This window comes from Peromyscus leucopus, chromosome 22 (assembly GCF_004664715.2).
Source record: "Peromyscus leucopus breed LL Stock chromosome 22, UCI_PerLeu_2.1, whole genome shotgun sequence".
Classification (NCBI taxonomy): domain Eukaryota; kingdom Metazoa; phylum Chordata; class Mammalia; order Rodentia; family Cricetidae; genus Peromyscus; species Peromyscus leucopus.
The window spans coordinates 31,006,185-31,033,600 of record NC_051081.1 but is presented as its reverse complement, the minus strand read 5'-3'; the positions used below and the strand labels follow the sequence as shown (position 1 = coordinate 31,033,600).

At 44.8% G+C, this 27,416-nt stretch overlaps 1 protein-coding gene across 3 annotated transcripts in view; it reads right to left on the bottom strand.

Moving 5' to 3' along the window:
• Positions 1 to 24,567, bottom strand: part of Memo1 (mediator of cell motility 1) — a 98,853-nt gene extending 74,286 nt beyond the window's left edge. The window contains exons 1-2 of one of the 3 annotated variants that reach the window (XM_028873629.2): positions 24,468 to 24,567; positions 23,673 to 23,750 (exon numbers count right to left, since the gene is read on the bottom strand). In XM_028873629.2, the coding sequence (XP_028729462.1) occupies positions 23,673 to 23,733 (61 nt within the window). In that variant the 5' untranslated portion in view covers positions 23,734 to 23,750; positions 24,468 to 24,567. Of the gene's footprint in view, positions 1 to 23,672; positions 23,863 to 24,467 lie in introns of those variants that run through there. The other 2 variants (XM_028873637.2, XM_028873649.2) reach the window with 2 other exon arrangements.
• Positions 24,568 to 27,416: the final 2,849 nt, after the last annotated feature.

The window sequence follows — 27,416 nt, the reverse complement described above, 5'->3', positions numbered from 1 at the left end:
ATTAGAAGAGTTCTAAAGGGCTAGGGTTGTAGTTCAAAGGTAAAGTATTTGCCTTTCAATAGTTTTCCATGAGAAATGCCCTCCACTGGCTCAAATATATGAACACTTGGTCCCCTGGCTGATGGTGACATTTGGGGAGATTATGGGACCCTTAGAAGGGCCAGCCTTCCTAGAGGAAGCATGTCACTAGGGTTGGGCCTTGAGAGTATACAGTTTCAGACAGCTTTGAGTTCTTTCTCTCTGCTTCATCTCTAAGGTTGAAAATGTGATCTCCTCTCTGTGGAATCATAAACTAAAATACTTTCTTTCATAAATTGCTTTTGGTCATGGTGTTTTATGACAGCCAACAAAAAGTAACTAATACCCCAGTATGGACAATCCTTAGCACTCAAAAAAGAAAACGCTGGGCATGGTGAAATACTTTTGTAATCCCAGCACTCAAGAAGCTGAGGCAGAAGGATTACTAAGAGTTCAAGGTTCAAAGCCAGCCTGGATTACACAGCAAGACTTGTGTGAAAATAAGAAGAAAGGGTTTGAGTTTGGTTTATTGGTTTTGTTTTTCCCTGCAATGATGGATTAATGGCATGTCTCGGGCATGCTGGACAAGTGCTCCGCCACTGAAGCACATCCCTAACCTCTCTCCTTTCCTTCTGTGTAACTGCCAATAAAGAAGGTAGCTTTTTACAGTGGGGGAGGAGGTCAAAACAGGCTTCATCTGTGAAACAGTCCTGGCTGTCCTGGAACTCACTCTGTAGACCAGGCTGGCCTCAAACTCAGAGATCCCCCTGACTCCCAAGTGCTGGGATTACAGGCATGCACCACTACCACCTAGCTCAGAAGTAAGCATTTTTAAATTCAGGGGTTCTCAAAGCACATCTCTTCAGGATCCCCAAGACACTTCCAGGAAGTACAATTTTCGTTAATTATACTACAGGTCAAATTTTTCATAATACTGAAACATTGTGTGTTGCCTTCCCTGGACTGGTATTTGCCCTGACGTTTCCTTGACAACCTTGGAGGACATCTGAACTTCAGATGTTCTATGAGCAGATGCAAAAAACTGTAGTAACACTCACTGCATCCTTCACCACCATAACTTCACCTAACGGTTCACACAGGAAATGTCCTTGATAAAGCTGGAAGTATTACACAGTCAATCTCAATCCTTGGTGCACAGCTTTTCCTAGTCCACACACTAAAACAGGAGAGGGCTATGTCAAGGAAGGCATGACTGAGCTGCCAGGAACTAACCACTACAAACACCACCATTTTTCTTGAGAGAACAACTGACAGATGATGGCTACTTCATCTTGGGTATTTAGCAGACATTTCCTTGAAAATGAACGAAGAACCTGTCCCATCAAAGGAAAAGCTGACAAAATTTATTGCTAAATTACACACTTTATACTTTGAATTCTGCAAAACTTGCTCCTACCGCTATGGGTTCAACAGCTTCCCGAGTCAGAAATGTCCTCATAAGAATGGTGATAGGGCTGGAGGGATGGCTCAGAGGTTAAGAGCACCGACTGCTCTTCCAGAGGTCCTGAGTTCAATTCCCAGCAACCACATGGTGGCTCACAACCATCTGTAATGAGATCTGGTGCCCTCTTCTGGCCTGCAGGTATACATGCAGGCAGAACATTGTATACATAATAAATAAATAAATATTTAAAAAAAAAAAAAAAGAATGGTGATAGTAAAGAGTGATCTCTGACAATGAGCAAGGAATGTGTAAACAATTAGTCGATCTTGTAACTCAAGGAATAAACATTTTCCAAATGACTAAGGCATGATGTTTGAAGAAAACTTTGGCTAGATGAAAGATTAATTCAAAATAGAAGGCCACAAACTGATCTTAATAAAAATGAAGTATTAAAGCTCCACTACTGTGGCTTCAAATTCTACCCTGCAATCAATTCTTAAGTAACAACTCTTAGGATGCACCATCTTGCCTCTGTTGACAGTTCCACATTATATGAAATGCTGTGTAGTAATCAGTCAACAGGATGCAAATACTAGGATGTTTTAAATGGAAACTACCATTGGTTGAGTTTCAAGGTGGCATCAAAAGACATGTGGAAAGTCTTTAAAAAACACTTTGCCTTTTCCAAACACTTACCTACATGGGGCCAGACACTACCAAAGGGCCTCAAGAAAAACAATGTATCACAAGAGGATCAATAAGGGAATCCAGCTGTTTCACGTTTGTGAAAATATAAATTAAGATAAACTCCAACCATTGTTGTCAAGATCATTATTTAGGTTTAAAATGTCATTTCAATTAACAGGTGTTCTGTCATTTCTTAAATACATTAAAAGCAAGTATCTTTGCTGGGTGATGGTGATACACACCTTTCATTCCATCATTCAGGAGGCAGAGGCAGGTAGATCTGAGTTCAAGGCCAGCCTGGTCTACAGAGTGAGTTTCAGAACAGCCAAGACTACACAGAGAAATCTTATCTCCAGGGGAGAAGGGGGAAGAAGCTATCTTTAAGGTTTTACAGTTTAAATTTCTATTTTGATGAAGATCAAATAACATTTTATCTGAATACCTGTCTTCCTCTGAAGATCCTGAAAAGATTATCATAAGCAGAATAGATTCCCTATTTATAATGTAAACAGATCTCAAATTATTAAAATTAGTAATTTACAAAAAGACCAAGTTATGAAACAGCTAATTGATTATACTATGTGCTAGAAAGGAGGAAATAATGACTTCTGCTCACATATACTTGAAAACACACAAACACCAGGCAGAGATCTAATCCATAACAGCAACCACCTGATAGAAAGAGAACACTGAAAGGGTATAAACATGAGATGGGGAGGGGAGTGTGCTGGGAATACGGCTCAGTAAGTAAAATCCTTACCATACACACAAGGACCCAGGTAAAAGGCTAAGCTTGCTGGAGAATGGGCTTTGTAATCCTATAACTGGAGAGGGAAGGACTCTCCTGAGAGTGTCTCATCTGCAAGTGTACTCTAATCAGTGAGCTCCAGGTCCCAAAATGAAACCCTGGGGGTGAACGGTGTTAGGAGAGATCCTAAGGAACAATTCTTGAGGGTGGGCGACCTCTCAACTTACACACAAATACATAGATGTGCGAGATGTGTGTGTGCACGCGCGCGCGCACACACACACACACACACACAAAGTGGCTTCTCGATGAATAACATAAAGCATGTATACATCAATCCATTCATTTTATTTTATGAGTCTGGGTATTTTACCTATATGTCTGTCTGTGTACTACATGCATGCCTGGTACCCAGAGAGGCCAGAAGAGGGTGTCAGAATCCCCAGAACTTTAAGTACAGATGATTATGAGTCATCACGAAGATGCTGGGTATTGAACCCAGGTCCTCTGGAAGAGCAGCCAATGATCTTAACAATTAGGAAACCAAACGTCTATAAAAAGAGAGGAAAAAAAACTAAAAAACATAATTTCTCTCAAAGTTTCTTTATAAGCTTAGTAAAACCTGAGGAAAAGAAACCATCAACAGGGGGCTGGAGAGACAGCTTGGCGGTTAAGAGCATTGGCTGCTCTTCCAGAAGTCCTAAGTTCAATTTCCAGCAACCATGTGGTGGCTCACAACTGTCTGTAACTCAGTTCCAGGGAACCTGACACCTCACACAGATATACAAGCAGGCAAAACACAAGTGCATATAAAATAAAAATACATTTTTTTAAAAAGCAACAGTGCTTTCATTTTGGTTTTAGTAAGTAGAAAGCCTAATTCTAAATTTATATGTAAAATAAGCAACCAATAATTAAGCTCATAAAAAGAAAAAAACTAAACAGGAAATAACAAGGCATGTTGCTGTACATCTGAAGACCCCATATGAAATAAATAAATAAATGAAAAATATCCAGGAAATTCCTGAAACAGAAGAGAAATAATAGTAACTCTAAAGCTACAATAATAAAAACTGTATTAACAGACCCAAGAATAAGGCAATAAAATTAAATATGCTGTCTGGAGGGAGACACAAACACTAGAATTCAATAAAATCATAAATCTAAATTTTCATGTTCAAAATAGAATATAAAAGGGATATTACAGTAATGACAATAAAGTAGGTTCATATCTGAAATTTAATTATCATAAACTCAAAATGGATAAAAGATGGCAATGTAAAAAGTGAATTAATGAAACAATTAGAAGCATACACTGGGAAGCAAGCCAAAAGCACATAATAAGAGCAATTCACACAGAAGCCCTGAAAAAAAATTGCTGAACATCACAAACTTCTTAGAATCGGGGAGCATGCTTGCCCATGTGTGTCCTAGAACTCGGGAGGCTATGGATCACTTCAAATACAAGGCCAGCCTACACCACATAGCAGGCTCCAGGCTAGCCAGCAACACAGTGAGAACTCACAAAACCAAGAGGCTGGAAAGGGAGTTCAGCAGTCAAGAGCTCTTCCTCTTCTTCCAGAACTGTGTTCAGTTCCCGCACTCACAGCAGGCAGTTCACAACCACCAGGGGATCCCACACCCTCTTCTGCCTCCTCGAGGACTGAACTCAAGTGCTCAAACTCAGTCATAGACACACACATATATACACATAAGTAAAATACTTTAAATTTTTAAATGAAAGGAAAGCCAGCTGTGGTGGCACATGCTTAGAATCCTAGTCTTCAGGAGGCATACACAGGGCTGGGAAGGTGACTTGAACTCAATCCCCAGGACCCACACGGTATCTTGCAGGCCACAAGAATATATATATTTGATACAGATTCAGCTGCGTATTAAAGCCATACCTAGAAATTTCAAGGCATTTTTCTAGAGAAAGCCATCTATCACAGAATATTTGGTGTAACTCAGTTTTTACTATTTCAGCTGTCTTCTGCTATGAAATTCTTGTGGGCCCATATAATACTAGGCCATTTGGCAAACAGTTCAGGTCTCAGACCTGCTGTTCCTCTAGGTAACTAACTCCCCCACTGAGCTAGGAGACAAGCAGGCTGTAGATGCACAGCTTTGCTTCTTGTGCAAATGAAGCTCAGACCATCCCCTTCCTTCAGGCCTAGTGGCATTCCAGAGCAACTGACTGAGGACAGTGGGCTTTTTGCATACCCAGGTGCAGTAAGGACTGGAGCGGAATTCCAGAGGGGCAGAGAGTAGAGTGGCGAGGAGAGGAAGGACAAGCCAGTTCTCTGCAGACAAGGCAGAGATTCTGTAGACGGTGATGCAGAGAGATCTCTTGTAGAGTTTATCAGGGAGCCATGAAGGATAAGTGGAGGATGAAGATGAGACCAACAGCATAAGGCTCGGTTATTACTAGGGCTATGAGGGGACAGAAAAAGTAGGTACAGAGGGGAGCTGAGACTCAGGATGGAACTGAAGCTATATAATAGAATTTTGTCATAGAAGAATAAAGTAAACGGATGAAGAGCATGGTGTACATAGATTCTTTTCCCTCAGATAACCCCACGCCGGACATAGGATCTTCCCCCAGGACTCTGGGAGGCTTTTCTCAGGGCAGGCCCGTGGGAAATTCCATTAATGGCAGAAGAAGACCATCTCCTCCAAGTTGTCTCCTAAATTCTGCCACACACATGCCACAGCATACACAACAACACAGACAGACAGACAGACAGACAGACAGACAGACACACACACACACACACACACACACACACACCACAAATAAACAAATGAATGTAATTTTTACAGAGTTTAAGGCCAGGATTGGGACTGCACTCCTTTAACCCTAGCACTCAGAAGGCAGAGGCAAGTGGATTTCTCTGAACTCATGGCCAGTCTACATAGTGCATGAGTTCCAGGCCAGCCAAGTACATACTGAGACCCAGGCCTCCCCAAAAAAATGTATTTTCAAGAGAGACAGTCAAGGGACCACTCCAGGAGACATGGTGCCACACACCTTTCTATTCCAGCACTCAGGAGGCAGAGGCAGGTCCACATGGTGGGTCACAACCATCTGTAACTCCAGTTCCAGCGGGTGCAACACCCTCTTCTGGCCTCAGTGGCCACCAGGCACATAAGCTGTGCACAAATATACATACAGATAAAACACCCATACACATAAACACAAAAAAATATTTTTTTAAAGTGTGACATTCCACATAGCAAAACAAAGAACAACTTCTGTAAAAAATAATTTCCAGTCCTCAGAGGCCATAAATCACTGAAGCTACTACTCTCCTGGGTAGAAACATCTCACTCCTATTATGAAAAATTCAAAACAAACCCCAAAACATAATGTTTGATGGAATTAAACAAGTAGGAAACCCAATGTGGCAGTATATGCCTAATTCCCAACATTCGGGAGGTGGAGGCAGGATGATCAGGATGATCCTCACCCACAGAGCAAATTTTAGGTTAGTCTGGAATACGTAAAACTGTTTCTATTTTTGTTTTTAATTTTTTTAAATGTAGATGTGGATGCAGTTAGTTCAGTGAAAGGCCCTAGGTTCAAGTCCCATCACTATCAAGAAGGGGGGGGGGGGAGGAAATCATGACCCACAGCAGAAGAAAAACAATTATACCCCAGCTCAGAGATTATAAAAATGACATTTAACAGAAAAGGACATTGCAATAGCTACTATTTAAAGGCCATGATTAAGATAGGGAAACAAGAAAAAACTGAGGGGCTGGGAAGATGGTCCAAGTGAAGGAAGGGTTTGCTGTACAAGCATTCAGACCCGAGTTCAATCCCAACAACTGTCATCCAAAGCCTGGCACGGCGGCACAGCTCTGGGGAGGCAGACAGGGGGCCAGCCATCGAGCTCCATCAGCAAGTACCAAGGAGTCAGAGACTCTCTCAAAAACACAAAGTAGAGAAAGACAGACACACACACACAGCTGGAGAGATAGCTCTGTGGTTAAGAGTTTGTTGCCCTTGCAAAAGAACTGAATTAGGCAGCACACAGCTACTTTTTAACTCCAGCTCCAGGGGTCCATTTCCTCTGGCCTGCATGGGCACCTATACTCACTCAAAGGCACATACACAGGATTAAAAATAATTAAAATAACACATTTAACCAGCACTCAAGGTGGATCTCTGAGTCTACAAAGTGAATACCAGGCCAGCCAGGGATTCAAAGAAGACCCTGTCTCTAACAACAATTATTATCATTATTACTAATTAATCTTCCAAGGCAAGATGTGCTGACTGGTACAATGATAACATGACCGTTTTCTAACTGAATTTGTGGCCTACTCCACTGAAGGGAATTGGTACCTGGTACATTAAACCTGGTCAAACACTCACGGCTGGGAAGGTTCCAGGCTTGAAGAGGAGTTGTTTGGTGTCAAACTGTACCCCAATGTTTATGTCATGAATTAGTGCCGCTCTCAGCCTTGCTCAGAGAAACCTCTTTCATAGTGGGCAGCAGTTAATTCAGAGTTCCATACGTGGTCAGAGGGCTGAGAACCAGTGACTGCTGAGTGCTCAGCCCAAACAGGACATCTGTATCACACCCTCTAAGGTTCAGGGAATATCAGGAGCTGGGGGCAGAAAGAACTAAGAGGCAGAAGATGGGAGAAGTGATATGAAACACATCTTCTGGACATGACATGGCCACTGTACTCATGAAATTACAGCAACTGTGGTTATCTGCACTTAATGGGACCAAACAACCTCCCATCGTGGATGGGGGAGGGACTCTACTGGTTGCTGATGCAGCGGAGTTACTTCAATGATATAGCCACCAGTATTAAGCTGCCCATTCTCCAGTAAATAATATCCCACCCATAATCTTTCAAAGAATTCCAATTAAACTCAGTGGATCACAAAATAAAACAGACATGAAAATAAGAGAGTCGGGGGGCTGGAGAGATGGTTCAGTGGTTGGGAACACTGGCTGCTTGCTCTTCCAGAGGACCCAGGTTTAGTTCCCAGCACCCACATGGCAGCTCACAACTGTCTGTAACTCCAGGGGACCTGACACCCTCAAACAGACATACATGCAGGCAAAACACCAATGCACATGAAATAAATAAATTTATTTTTAAAAAAAAAAAAGAGTATTTGTTGGGAAGAACGGGTTCAGTGTGGGTGAGAAAGAGATGAGAGAATGTAATGAGAGATGAAAATTACCAAAATACACAATATATGTGTATAAAATTGTTCATGAAATATTTTCAAATGGATGAAGTTTCTAGATGTGCTACAGTGTGGGTAAACTTTGAAAGCACTGTACTCAATGAAATAAAACAAAACAAAACAGAATAGTTGCCGTGGCTGGGAAGAACAAGAAGTCCTTATTTAAATAAAGGCAGCGTCTTTTACTTGAGAAAGGAAAAAACATTGTGGAGATGGATAATGGTAATGGCTACAAACATTGTGTATATATTAAACACCACATGACGGGGCGGTGGTGGCGCACACCTTTAATCCCAGCACTTGAGAGGCAGAGGCAGGTGGATCTCTGTGAGTTCAAGGCCAGCCTGGTCTACAGAGCTAGTCCAGGACAGGCTCCAAAGCTACCAAGAAACCCTGTCTCGAAAAAACAAAAAAAAAATTAAAATAAAAAATAAACACCACAGAACTATATACTCAGGTACTGTTTACAGACAGTTTTTACTATCAATGTGATTTACAGTGAATTCATTTTCATTTTAAAGGTATATTAAGCCATACTGCACCCCCCTCGGAGGGTGGAAGGTAGTTGGTAAATAAATTGCTCACCTCCTACATTTAGATGGGCCCCACCTACCTGAGTAAACTCCAGCAAACATCCTAAGTACTGACATCCAGACGAGTTTCCCTGGATGCAGTATTTCATACATGTCACATACCACAGGACAGGAAGGACAGCAGCCTGATCCATCTGTTTCTCTTGGACACCACCTCATGAGATTTCTTTCCCCTCTGCTAATTTTAATCTGTATCTTTCCTCTGTACTAAATTGGAACCGTAAGTATAACAGCTTTTCTGAATTCTTCGGGTCCTTCTACCCGGTCATCACACCCTAGGCTAGTCTTAGTGACCTATAGACAGAAAACCATGTATCATTGCTCTGGCTAGCCTTAACTGTCAACCTGACAGCCTGGAGTCATCTCAAACAAGAAGCCTCAACTGAGGGACTGTCTAGTTTAAACTGGCCTACGGCATGCCTGTAGAGGACTGTCTTGATTACTAATTGATTACTAATTGAGAATGTGGATCATGATGGGCCATGTCACCCCTGCTCCTTGGTTCTAAAAGCAAGCTGAGCAAGCCATGGCACAGCACTCCTCACTGCCTGCTTTAGCTCATGCCTGAGTCCCAACCCTGACTCAACTCAGACATGACCTTTACCTGCAAATGTGAGATGAAATAAAGCCGAGGTACTGGGCTAAATAAGAAAACTATCTAAACACGAATTTGTGAAAACCCTGAGAAAGAGCCAGCAAGCAGCATTTCTCCACAGTTTCTACTTCAGGTTACTTTCTGAGTTCCTGCCCTGACTTGCCTCAACGGTGTACTGGAAATAACAAGCCAAATAAACCCTTTCTTCTCCTCCTCCTCTTCTTCCTCCTCCTCCTCCTCCTCCTCCTCCTCCTCCTCCTCCTCCTCAGCTGCTTCTGGTCAAAGTATTTTACCACAGGAACAGAAGAAACTCAGAATAACTATGTAAGTATTAACCATAAGAAAGCTGAACTGGTAACCGAGGCCATACCACCTGAGCACACCCACTCCCCTGTCTCAGAAGCTATGCAGGAGTGCAGCCCCCTTGGGGGTGGAAGACATGCACTCTCTGGAAAACAACAAAATGAAACAATCAATGAGCAAAACCAAAGTGGGGGACCAAACCCCCAAGTATACTTACACACTTCAACGGGGCTTTAGGAATACTTAGAAATAGTAAAAAGGAAAATCAAAACAGATTAATAATCCAACTTTATCTAATTACAATTAGAGAGCATCCAACCACACAATTAAGGAAAATACACACTATTTCCAAAAGAATACGGAAGACTCACCAAACAGACTAAGTAATAAGCCATAAATGAGTCTACTGCAAGCTATCAGGGACCAAGAAAGAAAAACAGATGTTACATTTCCTAAACTTATTTGACCGTAACTCTTTCAAGCAAAAGGTATCTCCAGTCCTACTGTTCTCAGGACACTACGACGAAAGCTACGTTCATTGATTCTTAACATTCCTTCCTACTTTTCCTTCAAACTATAACAAAATACAGGAGTCAATAAAAATGTCCTTTCCTTGATCAGCAGCCAGAATTAGTCACTCTGCTGAAGGACAAGCAAAAGTCCTCCAGCAAGACTAGCCTGACATACTAGGAGATGGCTGGGAGGCCAGAATGGTTAAACAGCACAAAAGAAAAACAGTGCTGTGATAAAAAGTCACAAAGTTAAACTGAGATCACAGCACACAAGACCTTGTATCGTAGTAAGTCTTACTGTGATTTTAAGAAAATATTACCTGATTTCTTTCTAGTTCTTTGTAAAGGTTAAATACAGTAAATACATTAGTTGTGGAGTCCACAATATTTCAAAAACATTAGCCACCGACCCTGCTTCCTCTGCTGCATGACCCTTGTCCAGCCTCTGCAGTGACAACAGCTGATGAAAAATTAAGACCCCAGCTGTGTTAAAATAACCACAAACTTGTGGAAATAAACCCCCTATTAAGCTCATACAAACACCCTGTTATCACAAATTGTACTTCTAGTTGTAAAATGTTACCACAAGTTGTAAACTCCCGGAATATACCCAAGACTTAAATTGTAAAAATTCTTGTCTTATATAACCCACACACTGTGTCTTTTACTTTAAAAGGGGGCTACTCCCTCTGTTTGGGGTCACGGTGTCAGAACCCAACCTACCCGTGGCCCTAACTAGTTAGAAGTCCTGGTACCCCGCAGTGATGGAATAAAGTTGCCTCTGCTCATCTAACTTTGGTGGACTCAATATCTGTGCCACTCCCAAACCCAACATAATGTATTTCTTACATGTATGAGTGCTTTGCCTGCAAGTATGTATGTGTACCACATGCATGCCTGGCACTCATGGAAATTATTTACTTTTTTGTTTGTTTCTTCAAGACAGGGTTTCCCTGTATAGTCCTGCCTGTCCTGGATCTCACTCTGTAGACCAGGCTGGCCTCAAATTCACAGAGATCTACCTGCCTCTGCCTCCCAAGAGATGGGATTAACAGTGTGCGCCACCACTGCCCCGCATGTGAATTACATTTTTTAGAGGTCTCTATTGTTCATCCATGTGAAGAAAATAGAAGCTGGGCAACCAGTAAGAAGCTGACAGTGATATAAGAGAACACTAAGACCAGAGAAGCTTAGACCAGAATTACATGCATTTGCCAAAGAAAAGTGCCCAGGCAAATCTACATGAACTATGTTGATTGGTTTTGGCTTTTTATATATACTTTATTTATTTTTTATGTATGTTACTGTTTGCCTGAATGTATGTCTGGCACCACCTTGTACAGTGTCTGTGGAGGCCAGAAGTCGGCATCAGATCCCCTGGGACTGTGTGAGCTGCCATATGAATGCTGGGAACTGAAACCAGGTCTTCTGGAAGAATAGCCAATGTTGTTAACCACTGAGCCATGGTTCCCAACTGTTGTTTTGTATTTAATGGTTCTTAGGATTGAACCCAAGGCTTCACACATGCTAGGTAAGCACTCTACTACTCAACTGCATCCTTAATTGTGTTAAGACGACAGAGCATTTTCTTTGCTTAGAGACAATTTGTCTCCATACTGCCCTGATCACAGCCTCCTCATGTTAGAGATGTAAGGTTCAGACACTGACACTCTTTTTTCTAATCATCCTCACTCCAGTGGTGCTTTATCCTTATCCAGACAGACACTCAACTTTATCACCAATAATTCCCAACTGTGCATAGTGGTGGTGGCACACACCGTTAATCCCAGCACTTGGGAGGCAGAGGCAGGAGGATCTCTGTGAGTTCGAGGCCAGCCTGGTCTACAGAGCTAGTTTCTGGACACAAGATAGCCAGGGCTACACAGAGAAAATCTGTTTCAAAATACTAAAAACACGCCAGGCGGTGGTGGCGCACGCCTTTAATCCCAGCACTCGGGAGACAGAGCCAGGCGGATCTCTGTGAGTTCAAGGCCAGCCTGGGCTACCAAGTGAGTTCCAGGAAAGGCGCAAAGCTACACAGAGAAACCCTGTCAAAAAAAAAAAAAAAAAAAAAAAAAATACTAAAAACACAAACAAAAACACAACTGTACACCTTCCCTTCAACTCAGACTCATATTATACTACTGGACTGCACAGCAAATATCTCAAACAAACCAAAATTGAGTTCCTAGCCTTCTTTCTCCAAATGTGTGCCTCTTAAATGTCTTCCTATTTGAGATGCTAGCACTCCATTACTGAAACTGATCAGTGATAAACCTTAAGATGTCCATGACCCATCTTTTTCTCAAGAGTATTCTCTTCAAGTATGTCAACCAATCCCAATTCTTCCTTCAAATTATATCCACACACCTGGGGCTGGGTTTAGTGGCATAACCTCCTCTTTGAAAACCGAAAAAGACATACAAGATGTAACCAGGGAGCTGAGGATGTAACAGTTGGTCGACTGGTTGCCTAGCAAGCAGAAAGCCCTGGGCAAGATCCCAAGCACCATATAAACTGTAAACTGGAGGTGGTGGTGCAAGCCTGTAGTCCCAGCATGGGGAGGAAGGCGGTGTTCCAAGGTCATCTTCTGCTACACAGTGAGTGTAAGACCAGCTGGAGTTATGTAAGACCCCACTTTTTTTAAAAAAGAAGTATAAAATTGTGTTAGTCTCAATCCAAAATCTAGAGCTCATCTTTAAAAATCAATTACATGTTTAACTGAACTGGTAAGGCTGCCTTCCTATCATTCTCATCCTCAGCACCACATAAACAAGTATGGACATGAGAGGATCATAAGTTCACAGTCATCCTCAGCTACACAGGCAGGGGAAGACTAGTCTGGGCTAAATGAGACCCTGTCTAAAAACCTGGGGAGGTTAGGAGTTAGAAATGGCTCGGACGGTGGGGTACTTGCTGCCAAACCTGAACTCACAGAGTGCAAGGAGACAACTAACTCCTTCAAGCTGTCATCGGACCCCAAGTTCTCTGTGGTGCTAACAAAGTTTAACTGCTTGACAATACTTACCTGAATAACATCGGCAAGTATGGTATGCTTTCATAGCCTCTTTCATCTTTGATAGTCTGTAATTCAAGATATTTACTTTATAACTATAAAGATACTTTTAAAAACATTTACTTTACAATCATAAAGATGACAGTCAGGGCTGCAGAGAAATGCTATCTCAAGATAGATTAGATTAATAGATAAGATAGATAGATTGATGGATGGATGGATAGATGCTTACTGATTCCAAATAACTAAAACTTCCAAGCTCATATTTTTCTAAAAGTGTGACTCATAAAATGAAGTCTCCTCCAAGTCTGTTTCTCAGCTATAAAATGGCAGGATGGGAGTGATCAAAGGCCCAACTGTCTCAACTGTCCTATACCTAGTAATAAGACTAGTTGAAAGCATGTTTTATAAGCCATAAATGATATAAGTGTAAGTTAGGTGCCCACAATATACTATAGAAATATCTGAAATGAAACAGAGACATTTCAGTGTTGACGGCACCTAGCTCACCAAAGCCCTAACATTAAATTTTACTTTTATGTCAAACCGGCTCTTCCACTTACTTGTTACACCTTAAACAAGTTACTCAATCTCTCTGAGTCATATCTATAAATGGAAATAGCAACTTGGTAAAACAATGTTGTAGGTTAGAGATTATACACATATACATGTAGTGTACCTGAGAAATAAATCTAATGAAGGATGCTTTAAAGATTACTTCATTATTTTTAATTTCCCATGAAGGCCAGGAGTCGAATTCGCTGGATCTACAGTTACAGGTGGTTGTGAGCCACCAAGTGTGGGTGCTGGGAATTCAATCTGGTCCCCTGGAAGAGCAGTACACATTCGTCATCACTGAACTCTCTCTCCAGCTCCGGGATTTATTTTAACATGTATATGTATGTGCCTGCGGGAGTTTAAGCACACTCCTGAACTGGAGTAGCAAGTAGTTGTGAACCACCCAATATAGGAACTAAGTCTGTCCCCTCTTTAAGAGAGGTATGAGATGCCAGGCTTCGGTGATGGAGCACACCCTTAATCCTAGCAGGCAGGGCTACACAGAGAAACCTTGCATCCAGAAAGGAAAAATAAAAAAAAAATTAGTGTGTGAACCATCTTCCCTGCCCCATGAGAGCTTCTTTTCAAGACTTATTTTTATTTTGTGTGTGAGTGTTTTGAGTGCATGTGTACCAGTGTACTGGATTCGGTGCCTGACACCTGCAGCGGCCAGAAGAGGGTGTTAGACTATAGTTGCAGACAGTGTAGGCCACCACATGGGTGCCAGGAACCAAACTAAGGTCTTGTACAAGAGCAGTGAGTGCCCTTAACCACTGAGACATCTCTCCAGCCCCAGGCCTTTCTAAATTACTTTTTTTATTTATGTGTGTGGGTGTTTTGCTTACATGTATATCTATACAAACCATGAGCACGCCTAGTGCCCATGGAGACCAGAAGACACTGGATCCCCAGGAACTAAAGTTACAGATGGTTATGCGCCATCATGTAGGTGCTATGACTCAAATCCAGGTCCTCTGGAAAAGCAACAAATGTTCTTAACTGTCAATCCCTCTCTCCAACCCTGCTGTCATTTACATCTTCTTCAAACAGACCAAACTGCAGAAGCAGATAAATACACACTACACCACTGAAGTAGAAAGGACTGTTTACTTAGAAACTGCATGTGAAAGGGGAAAAAGGAAAGGGAGAAAGAACTAGCAACAACCAAGCAATAACAGGAGTTTGCCTATTCATTTTGTTCTTTTTTGCCTGCTTTTCTCTAAGGCAAAATAATAAGACCAAATAAAAAAAAAAAAAATCATGGCAGTGGTGGTGTACACCTTTAATCCCAGCACTAGGGAGGCAGAGGCAGGAGGGTCTCTGAGTTTGAGGGTTGTGGGGGACCAGCCCCCACTTTTTTCCCAGGGTATTCTTGAGGAGGGAGAAGTGAGAAATTAATTAGATAGAAGGATAGAGGGAAGAGAGACAGACAGAAACACAGGATAGTTTGGGAGGGCCTGGACCCTAATCCATCAGCCCCTTCTGTCTCTTCTAAAGGGCTATTTATAGGAATGCCAAGGGGTGGAGCAAAGACCTCCCCCTAGGACAGCCAAGTGCCAACCCTTCCAATCTAGTAACCACACACATGGTCAAGCAATCCTCTAGTCAGTTCTGCTGGGTAAAGCAAGCTCAGATCTCACTAGGAACCTTTGTGGGTTTCCACAGAGGCTATCCTGGCCTACAGAGTGAGTTCCAGGACAGCCAAAGCTACTCTGTCTTGAAAAAAAAAAAGAAAACACAGAAAATAAAAAGACCAACGGTACTGTCTTAGGATACTATTGCTATGATGGAACGCCATCACCAAAAGCAACTTGGAGTTTACTGGCTTACATATCCTGAATTACGACTGTGGTCCCCTGAGAGAAGCCAGGGCAGGAGCTCAAGCAGGGCAGGAACTGATGCAGGGGCCATGGAGGGCGCTGCTTACTGACTTTCTCCCCATGACTTGCTCAGCCTGCTCTCTTACAGAATTCAGGACTATCAGTCCAGGGATGGCACCACCCACATTAAAACCGCCCTATAAAGTTGCTTACAGCCAAGTCTTAGGGAGACATTTCTCAATTGAGGTTCCCATCTTTCCAAGGACTCTAGCCTGTGTCAAGTTGGCATTACACTAGCCAGCACTGGAGCAGGCTTTCTTGGACCAACAGCCCCCAAATCATGACACGGAGACTTATTGTTAATTATGAATACTTGGCCTTAGCTTAGGCTTGTTTCTAGCTAGCTCTTTTTCTAACTTAAATTAGCACATTTCTAATAATCTAAGTTCTGCCCTGAGGCTCGTTTACCTCATCTATATACTGTTGTCCATCCTGCTTTTCTCTGTGTCTCGCTGGCTGGGCCCCGGCTGGTTGGCCCCCTTTTCACTCTGCCCAGCAGCCCCTCCTCTCCCTCTCCTGCCTAGCTATTGGCAGTTCAGCTTTATTAGACCAATGAGTGCCTTAGGCAGGCAAGGTGAAAATACTAACACATCTTTACATAGTTAAACACAGCATAAACAAAAGCAACACACCTTTACACAGTTAAACAATTATTCTATTCCACCACACAGCACAAATACAAGCATGTAGAACAACAAACTCTCATGCAATTCTCATGTGCAAATTTGCTTCAGAAGGTCCTAGTAAAATAGTATGACTACACCATAGCCTAGTAATTCTCTCAATTCCATTATCAGGAAAGTCACAAATACATCCACCCAAAACAAATATAAAAGTATATACAGCAGAAAAACGACTTAAAAATGAAATGTCCACCAGTAATAGAATGGATACAACAAGGCATATTCACATACTGCAATAATGAGAATGAATTTATCTCACAAAAGCCAAGTTAAGCAGAAGAATTTCAATGAAGCACATCAGTGTTGGAGCCTTCATGAAGAACCAGCTGTCCCTTTGTCCTTCTCCTCGGTATTATTCTGACTTGGGTCTAATCTTCATCCTGTGGTGGCTTTCAGATGGTTCAAGCCCACCAGGCCCCCAGTGAGGCCCCTGATACCTCTTTTGGTCACAGACTCTCTTTCTCCACCCTCAAAGACAAAAGTTGGCCTCCTGAGTTGAAGCAGGCTCAGGACTTGGGATGGAAGTGCTTAGGTTGAGTATGAAATGAGGCTGTCTGCTTGTGACTCACTGACCACTTAGAGCCTCCGTGTCCTCTCTCCCTGGACTTGTGACCTCATCCTTGTGGCATCCTCATTACCGTCCTGGGAAGGCCTTCCTTCCCTTAGAACAACAACTGCCACTGCCACTGGGCTGTTTCTGTCATGCCCAGAGCACGGTAAGGACAAGGACTCACTAGGGGAAGCAGTGTCCAAAGCTGGATTTGAAGCTGCTTTCTGGATGATAGTCATGTCCCAAGTGGGGGGTGTTGTTCTGAGAAGTGCTGTGAGCCAAGACACTAGATGGACTGGAGGGCTGGCTATGCTCTTCCCATGTCTGCTAGAGCTGTAATAGCATACTGTGAGTGAGCCCCATCATCTGAGCTGGGCCCTGGGCCAGCAAGGTCAATGGTGTGTACTTGCAGAACAGGACCACAGCAGAACAGTAAGGTGAACCCCACTTCTTTCTAGCCCAGGCAGTCCTTGTGCTAATGATAGAACTCCTTAGACCCAAAGCATGAGGAATCCATCAGAACAGTTGGTGCCAGTACAGAGCATGGGTCTAGTGTGAGGAGCCCATCAGAGCAGCTGGTGCCAGCATGGAGCAAGCAGATGGGTGTATTCCAGATTGCTGGAATGGGCCCTGGGCAGCCTGCCTCATCCCCTGGTCCACAGGCTCCTTTGTAAGGGACTCCCAGTCAGGAAATAGTTTCAAGTCCAAAAAAAAAAAAAAAAATGAAAAAAAGAAACTCAATGAACATGCTATAAGAATGTAAGGAACATAGGTAAACTAATGCTTCGTGTGCTGGATGCAGGTTAGGAGTGTGTGTGTGTTTGAGAAAACTCACCTAACGATATACTATTCTATTTTTCTTCACATTATGTCCCATACTTTGGGGAGGTGTTTGAGACAAGGTCTCACTGTGTAGCTGATTGTTCTGGAACTCCCTCTGTGGACCAGGGGGTGAGGCAGGCTGCACAGGGCCCATTCCAGCAAACTGGAATACACCCATCTGCTCCATGCTGGCACCAGCTGCTGATGGGCTCCTCACATGACCCAGGCTGGCCTCAAACACAGAGATCCACCTGCCTCTGCTTCCCAGAGTGCTGGGATTAGAGGTGTGCACCACCATGCCCAGTCATCTTTTTTTTTTACAATTAACATTAAATGGGTCCACAACTGCTATTGAGAGTTCTAACTCTTTCCTCCCCCTTTATTATGCTCAAGCCCCTGGCCAGTCCTCTGTCATTTTCACTGCTCTTCAGAACTGAAACAGGAGTATCTCTCTGAACACGTCTATTGCCAGTACTCACTACTTGCTAACTACCCACTCTATTAGTTACTTTTCTCGTTGCTGTGACAAAATACCTTACAAGGACAACTTAAAGAGTTTATGTTAGCTCACAGTTGTGGGGACACTTTATCAGAGCCAGGAAAGCTGGTGGCAGGAGCTGGAGGCAGCTGCTCACATTTCATCCCCATCAGAAGGCAGAGAGCATTAACAGGCACTTGGAACTCTCCTTTCAGGCTGCACCGAACTCCAGCACAAGCATGGTGCAGCCCACATTTAGGGTGGCTCTTCCCACTTCAAGAAACCCACCCTAGGTAATCTTTCAAGGACATGCCCAAAGGCTTGTCTCTTCAGTGAGTCTAGATCCTGTCAAGTTGACAATCAACATTAAATATCACACCTATTATACACCAAGCACTTTCAACACTCATTTGTGTAGAGGCTTGCTGAGAATCTATGTAAAAACCTGTGCGTCAGGCCACTGACCTGGCTCAGCAGGCAAAGGTACAGCCAAATTTGTCAACTTGAGTTTGGTTCCCAGGACACACATGGTAGAAAGAAAGAAAGAATGAACTCCCACAAGTTGTCCTCTGCTCTCCCCACGCCCTTCACGACATGCATGCCAACGCACATGCACACATCTGTATACAAACTAAATAAAATGCAATAATTAAATAAAAAACTATGCTAGGTTATTTGTAGTATCAAAAAATAATAAAACAACTTCCTAGCTTTAAGAAGCCAATAACCTTATACATAAATAATAAAAGTACAAAGACACACCTTTGGTGCTACAGGGACACAAACTTATCAAAAAAGGCAAGGCATAAAGCAGACCTCTGTGAGATGTAAACACCCCCTAAAGGATGAGCAGGAACTATCCTGTTAAGGACATTTCCACAGAGGGAGCAGTCTGAGCAAAAGGCACAGAGATAAGAAAACAGCATGCTATATTTCAGGAAACAATGAACAGCTGCTAAACGTTGCTTGAGGCTAGTAACACCAAGATGGGCCAGAATGGGCGAGCTGTCAGGACAAGGAAAGAGGAGGAGTAGTCAAGACTTCAACCTCCTCCCAAAGACACCATGGATCAGCAAGGAAGCAATGTAGAGGTGGAATTAAGGGATAAGGCTAGAAAAAAGGAGTACAGCTAGTAGAAAACGGTGACTGTCCACAGCAGCTGTAAGAGACAAAACAAGAAAACAACCCTATACACAGGTGGGTGTGGATCCCAGTGCTCAGGAGACAGAGGCAGGAAGAACTCTGTGAAGTTTCCGGACTAGCCTGGTCTACAGAGTAAGTTCTAAGGACTACAAAGAGACCCTGTCTCAAATGGGTGAGGTGGAGGGGAGAACCATACCTTACCTGGAGAAAACTATATATAAAATACTGTTGCCTTTAATTCCAGCACTTGGAAGGCAGAGGCAGATGGATCTCTGAGTTCCAGGCCAGTCTGGTCTACCAGGCAGCCAGAGATACACAGCGAAACTCTATCTAGAAAAACCAAATCAAAAAAAATAATAATAATAAAATAAAATAAATGCCAGTCACACTAACTACCTATTAACCTACCCTAGAGTAAGCAGATTTTCTTTTTATAAAGGGCCAAATAGTAAACATTTCAGCTTTAGTTCCACATAAAATCTTACTCTAGTTTGTTTTAAGACAGGGTCTCTGTGCAACCCTGACTTTCCAGGAACTCAGTATGTAAACCAGGCTGGCCTAGGACTCACAGAGATCCAACTGCCTCTGCCACATCTGGCTCTCTTTTTTTTTTTTGTTTTTTAAGCAATCACTTAAAAGTTAAAACATTCAGCCGGGCGGTGGTGGCGCAGGCCTTTAATCCCAGCACTCGGGAGGCAGAGACAGGCCTCTGTGAGTTCCAGGCCAGCCTGGGCTACCAAGTGAGTTCCAGGAAAGGCACAAAGCTACACAGAGAAACCCTGTCTCGGAAAACCAAAAAAAAAAAAAAATTAAAACATCCAGTTCCAGTAGGGATTCAATCCCTTTAGCTTCAGAGGGCACCTGCACTCACGAGCACATAGCCCCACACAGACACACAGATAATTAAATATAATAAAAATGAATCTTTTTAAAAACACAATTTAGCTAATGAATTTTTTTTTAAAGGTTTACAGTGTACATGTGGGATGTGAGCCATAGTTAGTTTGCTGGTCCTTGTTGGTAAGAAAATGAGGATTAACCTTCCTATGAGATTAGGTTTCCTAAAATGATACCTGCACCGAATTAATACCCTACTCGAAAATCTCCATAGGTGCTCCGTACCGAGCAAGTATAATCACTACAAGTACAATCACTATAGTGCCTAACATTCACAAGCATCTCCAGCTCCAATTCACTATCCCAGGCTTTCAAACTGAACCCTAAGAACTGACCGTCTCATTAAATTGACTACGTACACCGAACCTGCTTCTGTACATGTGTGCTGTTTCCCAACCCAGTGTTCTTTCCTTCTGCTCCTGACTTGACTAAATATTCTTCCTTCAGAACACAATTCAGATGCTACCCTTTGCATGACTCCACCCTCCTCAGAACTTCTAAATGTACTATCTCAATTTAACAGATATTTAGCTGATGCTCTGATGTACTTCAAATAAACTCTAAATTCGTGGAGGGCAGGCAGCAGTTTACACCCCTCAGTCAATGGATCTAACAACATATAACAAAGTGTAAATGAGATAAAGACACATGTGTATGAATGTATGTGATTAGTGGACAACTTTTTTTTTCTGCTTGTTAACTGAAGCCCATGTGGTTTTACTCTTCTCTCAGTAACTGAATACTTTCATTCTATGTGTACAGCCTGACTACTAGACAAGACACAAAATGACAATCAACAAACAAGTATTTCCTCAGTTCTTTTGTTTTGTTTCTTTTGTTTTTTGAGACAAGGTTTCTCTGCGTAACCTTGGCTATCCTGCAACTCACTCTGTAAACCAGAGATCTGCCTGCCTCTGCCTCTCAAGTGGGATTAAATTCTTCAGTTCTTTTTTTTTTTTTTCCAAGACAGGCTTCCTCTGTATAACAACAGTCCTGGTTGTTCTGGAACTCTAGACCAGGCCAGCTTCACACTCAATGAGATCTGCCTGCCTCGGCCTCGGCCTCTTACCTCCTGAGTGCTGGAATTAAAGGCGTTTGCCGCCGCCCGCCGCCGCCACCACCCACCACCCCACCCACCCACCCACCCACCTCCCCCCCACCCAGTAAACTCAGTTCTTTATGGACTAGTTGACTAGAGAAACAATAGCAGAATACACGCCAGGCGGTGGTGGCGCACGCTTTTAATCCCAGCACTCGGGAGGCAGAGCCAGGCGAATCTCTGTGAGTTTGAGGCCAGCCTGGGCTACCAAGTGAGCTCCAGGAAGGCACAAAGCTACGCAGAGAAACCCTGTCTCGAAAAACCAAAAAAAAATAAAATAAATAAAATAAAATAGCAGAATACAAATAAAAACTCCCCAATAGTAGGTCATTATTTCAGCATAGGGACACTAGCTTAACACTACAGGTTCAAGTTATCAGACCAATTATACATTACATACTTATAATTTTGCTTCATTTGTTTTTGGGGTACAAACTAAACTTCTAAAACTAAACTGTTTTAAGTTTTCCCTTAATTTCCTCAATATTAGTCAAATTTAAAAAGTCTCATACCCCCTCAAAAAAAATCATACATCTGAATTCCAGTAAGATATTATGCAATCCAAATTTTAGAAAAGAATATAATTACCTATATCAACACTTCTAAGGAAATAGTCCAGGTTTATTTACTACTACTAAGTATCTATAATCAGGATTTTTTGAACCAGATTAAAGGCTACATCCTGTGTTTGAACACTAAGGAATTCTAAAACCAAGTGTCAACTGTGTCCAATTTTACTACTCATATAAATGTTTAACAAATCTAAAATTTTTCTCCCCAGAATATTTGCCCACATTCTAAGGTAAGCTACAACAAAAGTTTAAAACATTTGTAACAAATGTAAACTGGGCGGTGGTGCACACCTTTAATCCCAGAATTTGGGAAGCAGAGGCAGGCAGATCTCTGTGAATTTGAGGCCAGCCTGGTCTGCAGAACTGGGCTAGAGCTACACAGAGAAACCCTGTCTGGAAAAACAAAAGTATAGAAAAACCACAATGAATAAATGCCAAAGATAGCCATATGAAAAATGTGACTGTCTAATTCCCCAAAACATACTGGGGGGGGGGGCGCACTTATTTATAAGCCTGCTGTTTAACAATGCGTTGATTTTAAAAGGGCCCACTCGGGAGCCAGAGATCCGGCGGCTGGTTCGAGTCCTGTTTTACCACTCTGCTAGTCTTGGGTGCAGCATTAAATCTCTCTGTTTCCCCATATACTGACACAAGAATAGCTTAACTGACATGTTCAGGTTGTGCGAACTGATTCAAAGTGTGAAGTACTTCAGGATCATGAAGGGAACCACACTGTAGGGGCATCAGATGTCATACATACTTATCTAATGCAAAAACTACAGCTACCTGTTAGCAGGAGCTCCCAAACCAAGTGTAATTCTTTTGTGTCTTAGTAGGGCAAATCCCCTGTGAACCAGTAAGGTGCATGCAGTTCAGATGCTGGTTGAACAATCTCAGAGAAAACCACTGCCTTTCAAAAAAAAAAAAAAAAAAAAAAATCGTGTCACTATCCAACCCTAGGACTTGCAAAGGACAACATGAAGTTCAGGGCCAGTTGTTGATAAACCTAGATAGACTAGAGACCAGAATTCATCACGGAAGAACTTTTCTTTGTTACCATACCAGAAAATGTGACCCCTGAAAATAATCTCAAAAGGCAATCCACATCACGAGAGTTGTGTACAAAAGGGAAAACGGCCCTAGCCTTTTCTTACCTAAAGAACTCCACATGGTTTTGTTTTTTGTTTTTTTTAAGAGAGTGCAGACAAGAACGCAGAATTCTCTCAAAACCTAAGCTAACCGGACAGGTCGTCCAGCCCTCGGTGCTGAGCGCCGGGTACTGGAGAGGTTGCTCGGGAAAAGTGCTGATGCCATCTCCAGCTGCCCCTGGATGACAGTTAACAATGCAAACACTGACAAAAGAGCTAGGAGGCCACCCAGAGCCCCTGCCTGGCAGCACCTCTGCCCGAGCCTCCACATACAAAGCGACAAATCCCCTAGAGGCCCTGGGCTGACAGATCTTCCCGGCGAGACCTAGAGTGGCAACGCGAAGTGGGGGAGAAAAGTACTGCCTGTCACTCCTTCCAGGGGCGCAGGGTGCCTCGAGGGTGAGGGCAAAGGCTGCGGTCCTCCCGGCCGGCCGCTGGCACGAGGACCGCACCGGCTCCGTCCTTCCCCGCGGCTAGCGGCCGTCCTCCGGAGCCCCGCAGCCCGCGCTCGCCCCGGCCGGGACCCGGCTCGACCCGGCTCGGCTCGGCGCGGCGCGGCCCGGCAACTCCTCGCCCAACTCCGCGGGCGCCAGGCGGCCGGCCCGAGCGCCGGGATGGAGGAGGCGGCGCGGCCCGGCCCGCTCCCTTCGGCACGCGGTCCGCGCCCGCCGCCCGCCGCCCTCCGCCCGCGTCCTCGCCCGCCCGCCCGCCCGGCTCGGCCACCCGGCCCGGCCCGGCCCGGCTCCCTACCTGAGGCGGTGTACCAGCTCCCGGCGTGGCTGGCTTCCCGGCAGACCACTCGGTTGGACATCTTGGTGCCTGTGCCGCCTATGGTGCACGAGGATGAATGAGGAGGAGGCGGCGGCGGCAGCGGCAGCGGCGGCGGCGGTGGCGGCTCCGCGAGGGGACGAGACGCCGCGGGCCCAGCCCAGGAGGAGGCGGCCGCGGGGAGGGGACCGGGCCGGCCCAGCAGGAGGAGGAGGAGGAGGAGGAGAAGGAGGAAGAGGAGGAGATGGCAGCCCGGGCGGGCGGCGGGAACGATCGCCACAAACTCCGCCGGCCGCCGGAAGATAAGGCCCACGGCGGCTTCGCCCGAGCCGCCCGGCCGCGGAGTCGCCTCCGCCGCCGCCGCCGCCGCGCCGCCGCTTGCCGCCCTGACCGGGCTGCTTTCGCGAGCCGTCCCCCGGCCCGGCCCGGCTCGCCCGCCCCGCCGCGCGCGGCCTTGCGAGCCTCCCTCCCCGCTGACCCCACCCCCGTGACTCCGCGCCCTCCCCCACCCGCCCCGCCCCCACCGCCAGGCCGCCCTCCGGCCGCGCGCCCGCCGGCCCCGCCCCGCGCCCCCGCCCGCCGTGCGGCGCGCTCAACGGCGGAAGCGGGGCCGGGCCCCCGCGCCATCCGGGGTCGGGTGGCGGCGGCGGCGGTGGTGGCACCACCACCATCATCCATCATCATCCCCCGCACCCCATCCGCCATCCCCCTCCCTACAGCCCGGGGCCGGGGCCTGAACCCGGGAAAGCAGAACCCGGGAAGCCCACGCGTCCTTACTCTCCGCTCTACCGGGGCCGGCCCACTGAGCATGCCCAGCGCCGCGGCCGGGCCCTCCGAGGAGGCTCAGCGTGCACGCTCCGCTCTCCGGGGTTTAGCGCCAGCAGAGCTGGGGGGGGCGGGCAGGGCGCGGGGCGCAGGACGCAGCCGCGAGGCGGGGAGAACCCCTTCCCTCCCTCCCTCCCTCCCCACCCCACCCCACCCCCGGCCTCCGCCTGGCTGGTCCCCGCGCGCCGCCGGCTCAGCAGGCACACGCGGTCGCTGCCCGCCGGAGTCCAGTCGGGGTTCCCCGCCCGACCGCCCGCCACGGGGCGTCCTTTGGTGGATTCCCACCCCGGAATGCAAGTCCAGGGCCGCGCTGGGAAGTTTCATTTGTAGAAACCGGGAGCGCGGCGGAGCGAACCGGGGAGGGGAGGGGAGGCTGTAAGAATGCAGCCTTCCCTTCCCAGGCTCGTTCCCTCCCTCCTAATAGTGGCTTTGACACAGTTATATTTACTAATTGTATCTTAGCCGTAACTGCAGTGTGGCAGAGATTGTCTCAGCTACTTCCGACTGTGTAAAATGGGGGCTGGGGGGTGGCATTCGGCAAGGAGGGGTACCTGGGATTATGATGAGTTAATGCTTGCCAAGAGCCGGACATGGTAAAAGGCATACTACAAATGTCACCCTTCACTTACCTTATTCAATCCCAGTATTCCACTGAGTGTTGGGCAGCAAAGAATTCCAAGTTGGGTAGAATCAAAAAGGAAGTGGTTTTGGCTTTGAAGTGTAGGATTCCAAAACTGGAAAGTGTAATAAGTTGCCCATCTCCCAGAAAATATTTGGGGCCCAAATCATACAACGGGTATATCTTAGTTTCACATAAAACTAGATCCAAAGTAGATGTTTAGCTGCCTAATACCCAAATTCGGTGTTCCTTAACGCCATAACAATATACTTTTTGTTTGGTTGGGTTTTTTTGCCAAGCTCTCAAGTGTTATGAGCAAAGCACTGTGGTTAATTTCAGTGACAAAGGTAAATTGCTTCTTTCTCCCAAGAGCTTGTGTCACTTATTAAACTTAGCAAAGACCACACTGACGAATAAAATGCAAGTTCTTGGGCTGAAGAAATGGCTCAGAAGTTTTTAAAAAATGTACGGTTGTTCAGTGGACCTAAGTTGAGTCACAGCACCCACATTGGACTGCTCCAGGGTGATCTGATGCCCTCTTCTGGCCTCCACAGACACCTACGATTATGTGCACATACCCCACACCAATATGTAATTAAATGTTTTTAAAGATCTCTAAAATGCTTTCAAGTATAAATTTTGTTGATGGTCGATTTTGCTCTTTTGAGGGGCCCACCACCCAGCTCCCAAATAAATCACACACGGAGGCTTATTCTTAATTATAAACGCCTGACCTTAGCTTGGCTTATTTCTTACCAGCTTTTCTTATAATTATCCCATCTACCTTTTGCCTCTGGGCTTTTTCCTTTTCTTACTTCTGTAATCTTACTTTTACTCTTACTCCGTGGCTGGCTAGGTGACTGGATGGCTGGCCCCTAGCATCCCCTTCTCTTTGCTCTCTTGCTCTTTCTTCTTCCTTCTTCCCAGATTTCTCCTTCTATTCTTTCTCTCTGCCTGCCAGCCCCACCTATCCTCTCTCTTGCCTCGCTATTGGCCGTTCAGCTCTTTTTTAGACCATCAGGTGTTTTAGGCACAGTAACACAGCTTCACAGAGTTAAACAAATGCAACATAAAAGAATGCAACTTATCTTTGCATCATTAAAACAAATGTCCCACAGCACAAACAAATGTAACACATCTTAAAATAATATTCTACAACAGACTTTTTCTCTTCTAAGACCAAGTTTCACTATGTAACCCTGACTGGCCTGGATGGAACACCCATTGTAAACCTGGCTGTCCTCAGAGATCCACCTGCCTCTGCCTCTGGAGGGACAAAGGGCAAGTCAGGTGCCACCACAGCCGCTGTTTTGATACAGATCTCCCTATATACCCGCCTGGCATAGAACTGAGTATGCAGACCAGGCTGGCCTTGAACTTGCTGGGAGCCCACATGCCTTTACTTCCCTAGGACTTCGAGTACAAGCACACTCAGCTTATAGCCTCTTGAAAGAAGTCAGTTGAACCTATTCACTTCAACCTCCCTTAAATACTAAGTTCATACTCCAGAAGTTTATTACAAATATAATTTTCATTTTTATATTTTAATACATAGTTTTCACAATTTTTTTTTTTTTTTTTTTTTTTTTTTTGAAAGGTTTTCTGTGTAGCTTTGCGCTTTTCTAGAATCATTTACAGCTGCTCAACTCACAGAATAGCGTACCACGGTTTTTCGACAATTTCAGTTATATACACTAGTGATTTAGGGTATGACATTCTATAAATGTTATTCATACTAGAGGGCAATGAGAAAGTTAATAGTCCATATGAAGCCCAGAATAGAAACAGTCCTAGAACCTAACACTAGTGCAGATAGCTTCCAAAACAGTATTTCTGATCTTTGCTGTAGTAACCTAGAAACAGCAACAGTACCCGTCATTAGAAGATTGAGCCCGGCGGTGGTGGCCCACACCTTTAATCCCAGCACTTGGGAGGCAGAGGCAGCTGGATCTCTGTGAGTTCGAGGCCAGCCTGGGCTACCAAGTGAGTCCCAGGAAAGGCGCAAAGCTACACAGAGAAACCCTGTCAAAAAAAAAAAAAAAAAAAAAGAGGCTTGTATTTGTTGTTTTGAGACAGGGTCTTTCTAGCCCTGGCTGTTTCTGCACCAGGCTGTTCTACATCTCTTTCTGAGATCTGCCTGCCTCTACCTTCCAATGCTGGGATTAAGGGCATTTGTCACTCCATCCAGCTGGCTCCCCTTTAAGACAAGGTCTCTCACCCCAACTAGAGTTTACTTGCTTAGACTAGACAGTCCAGGCAAGCTCCTAGGAGCCTCCTCTGCG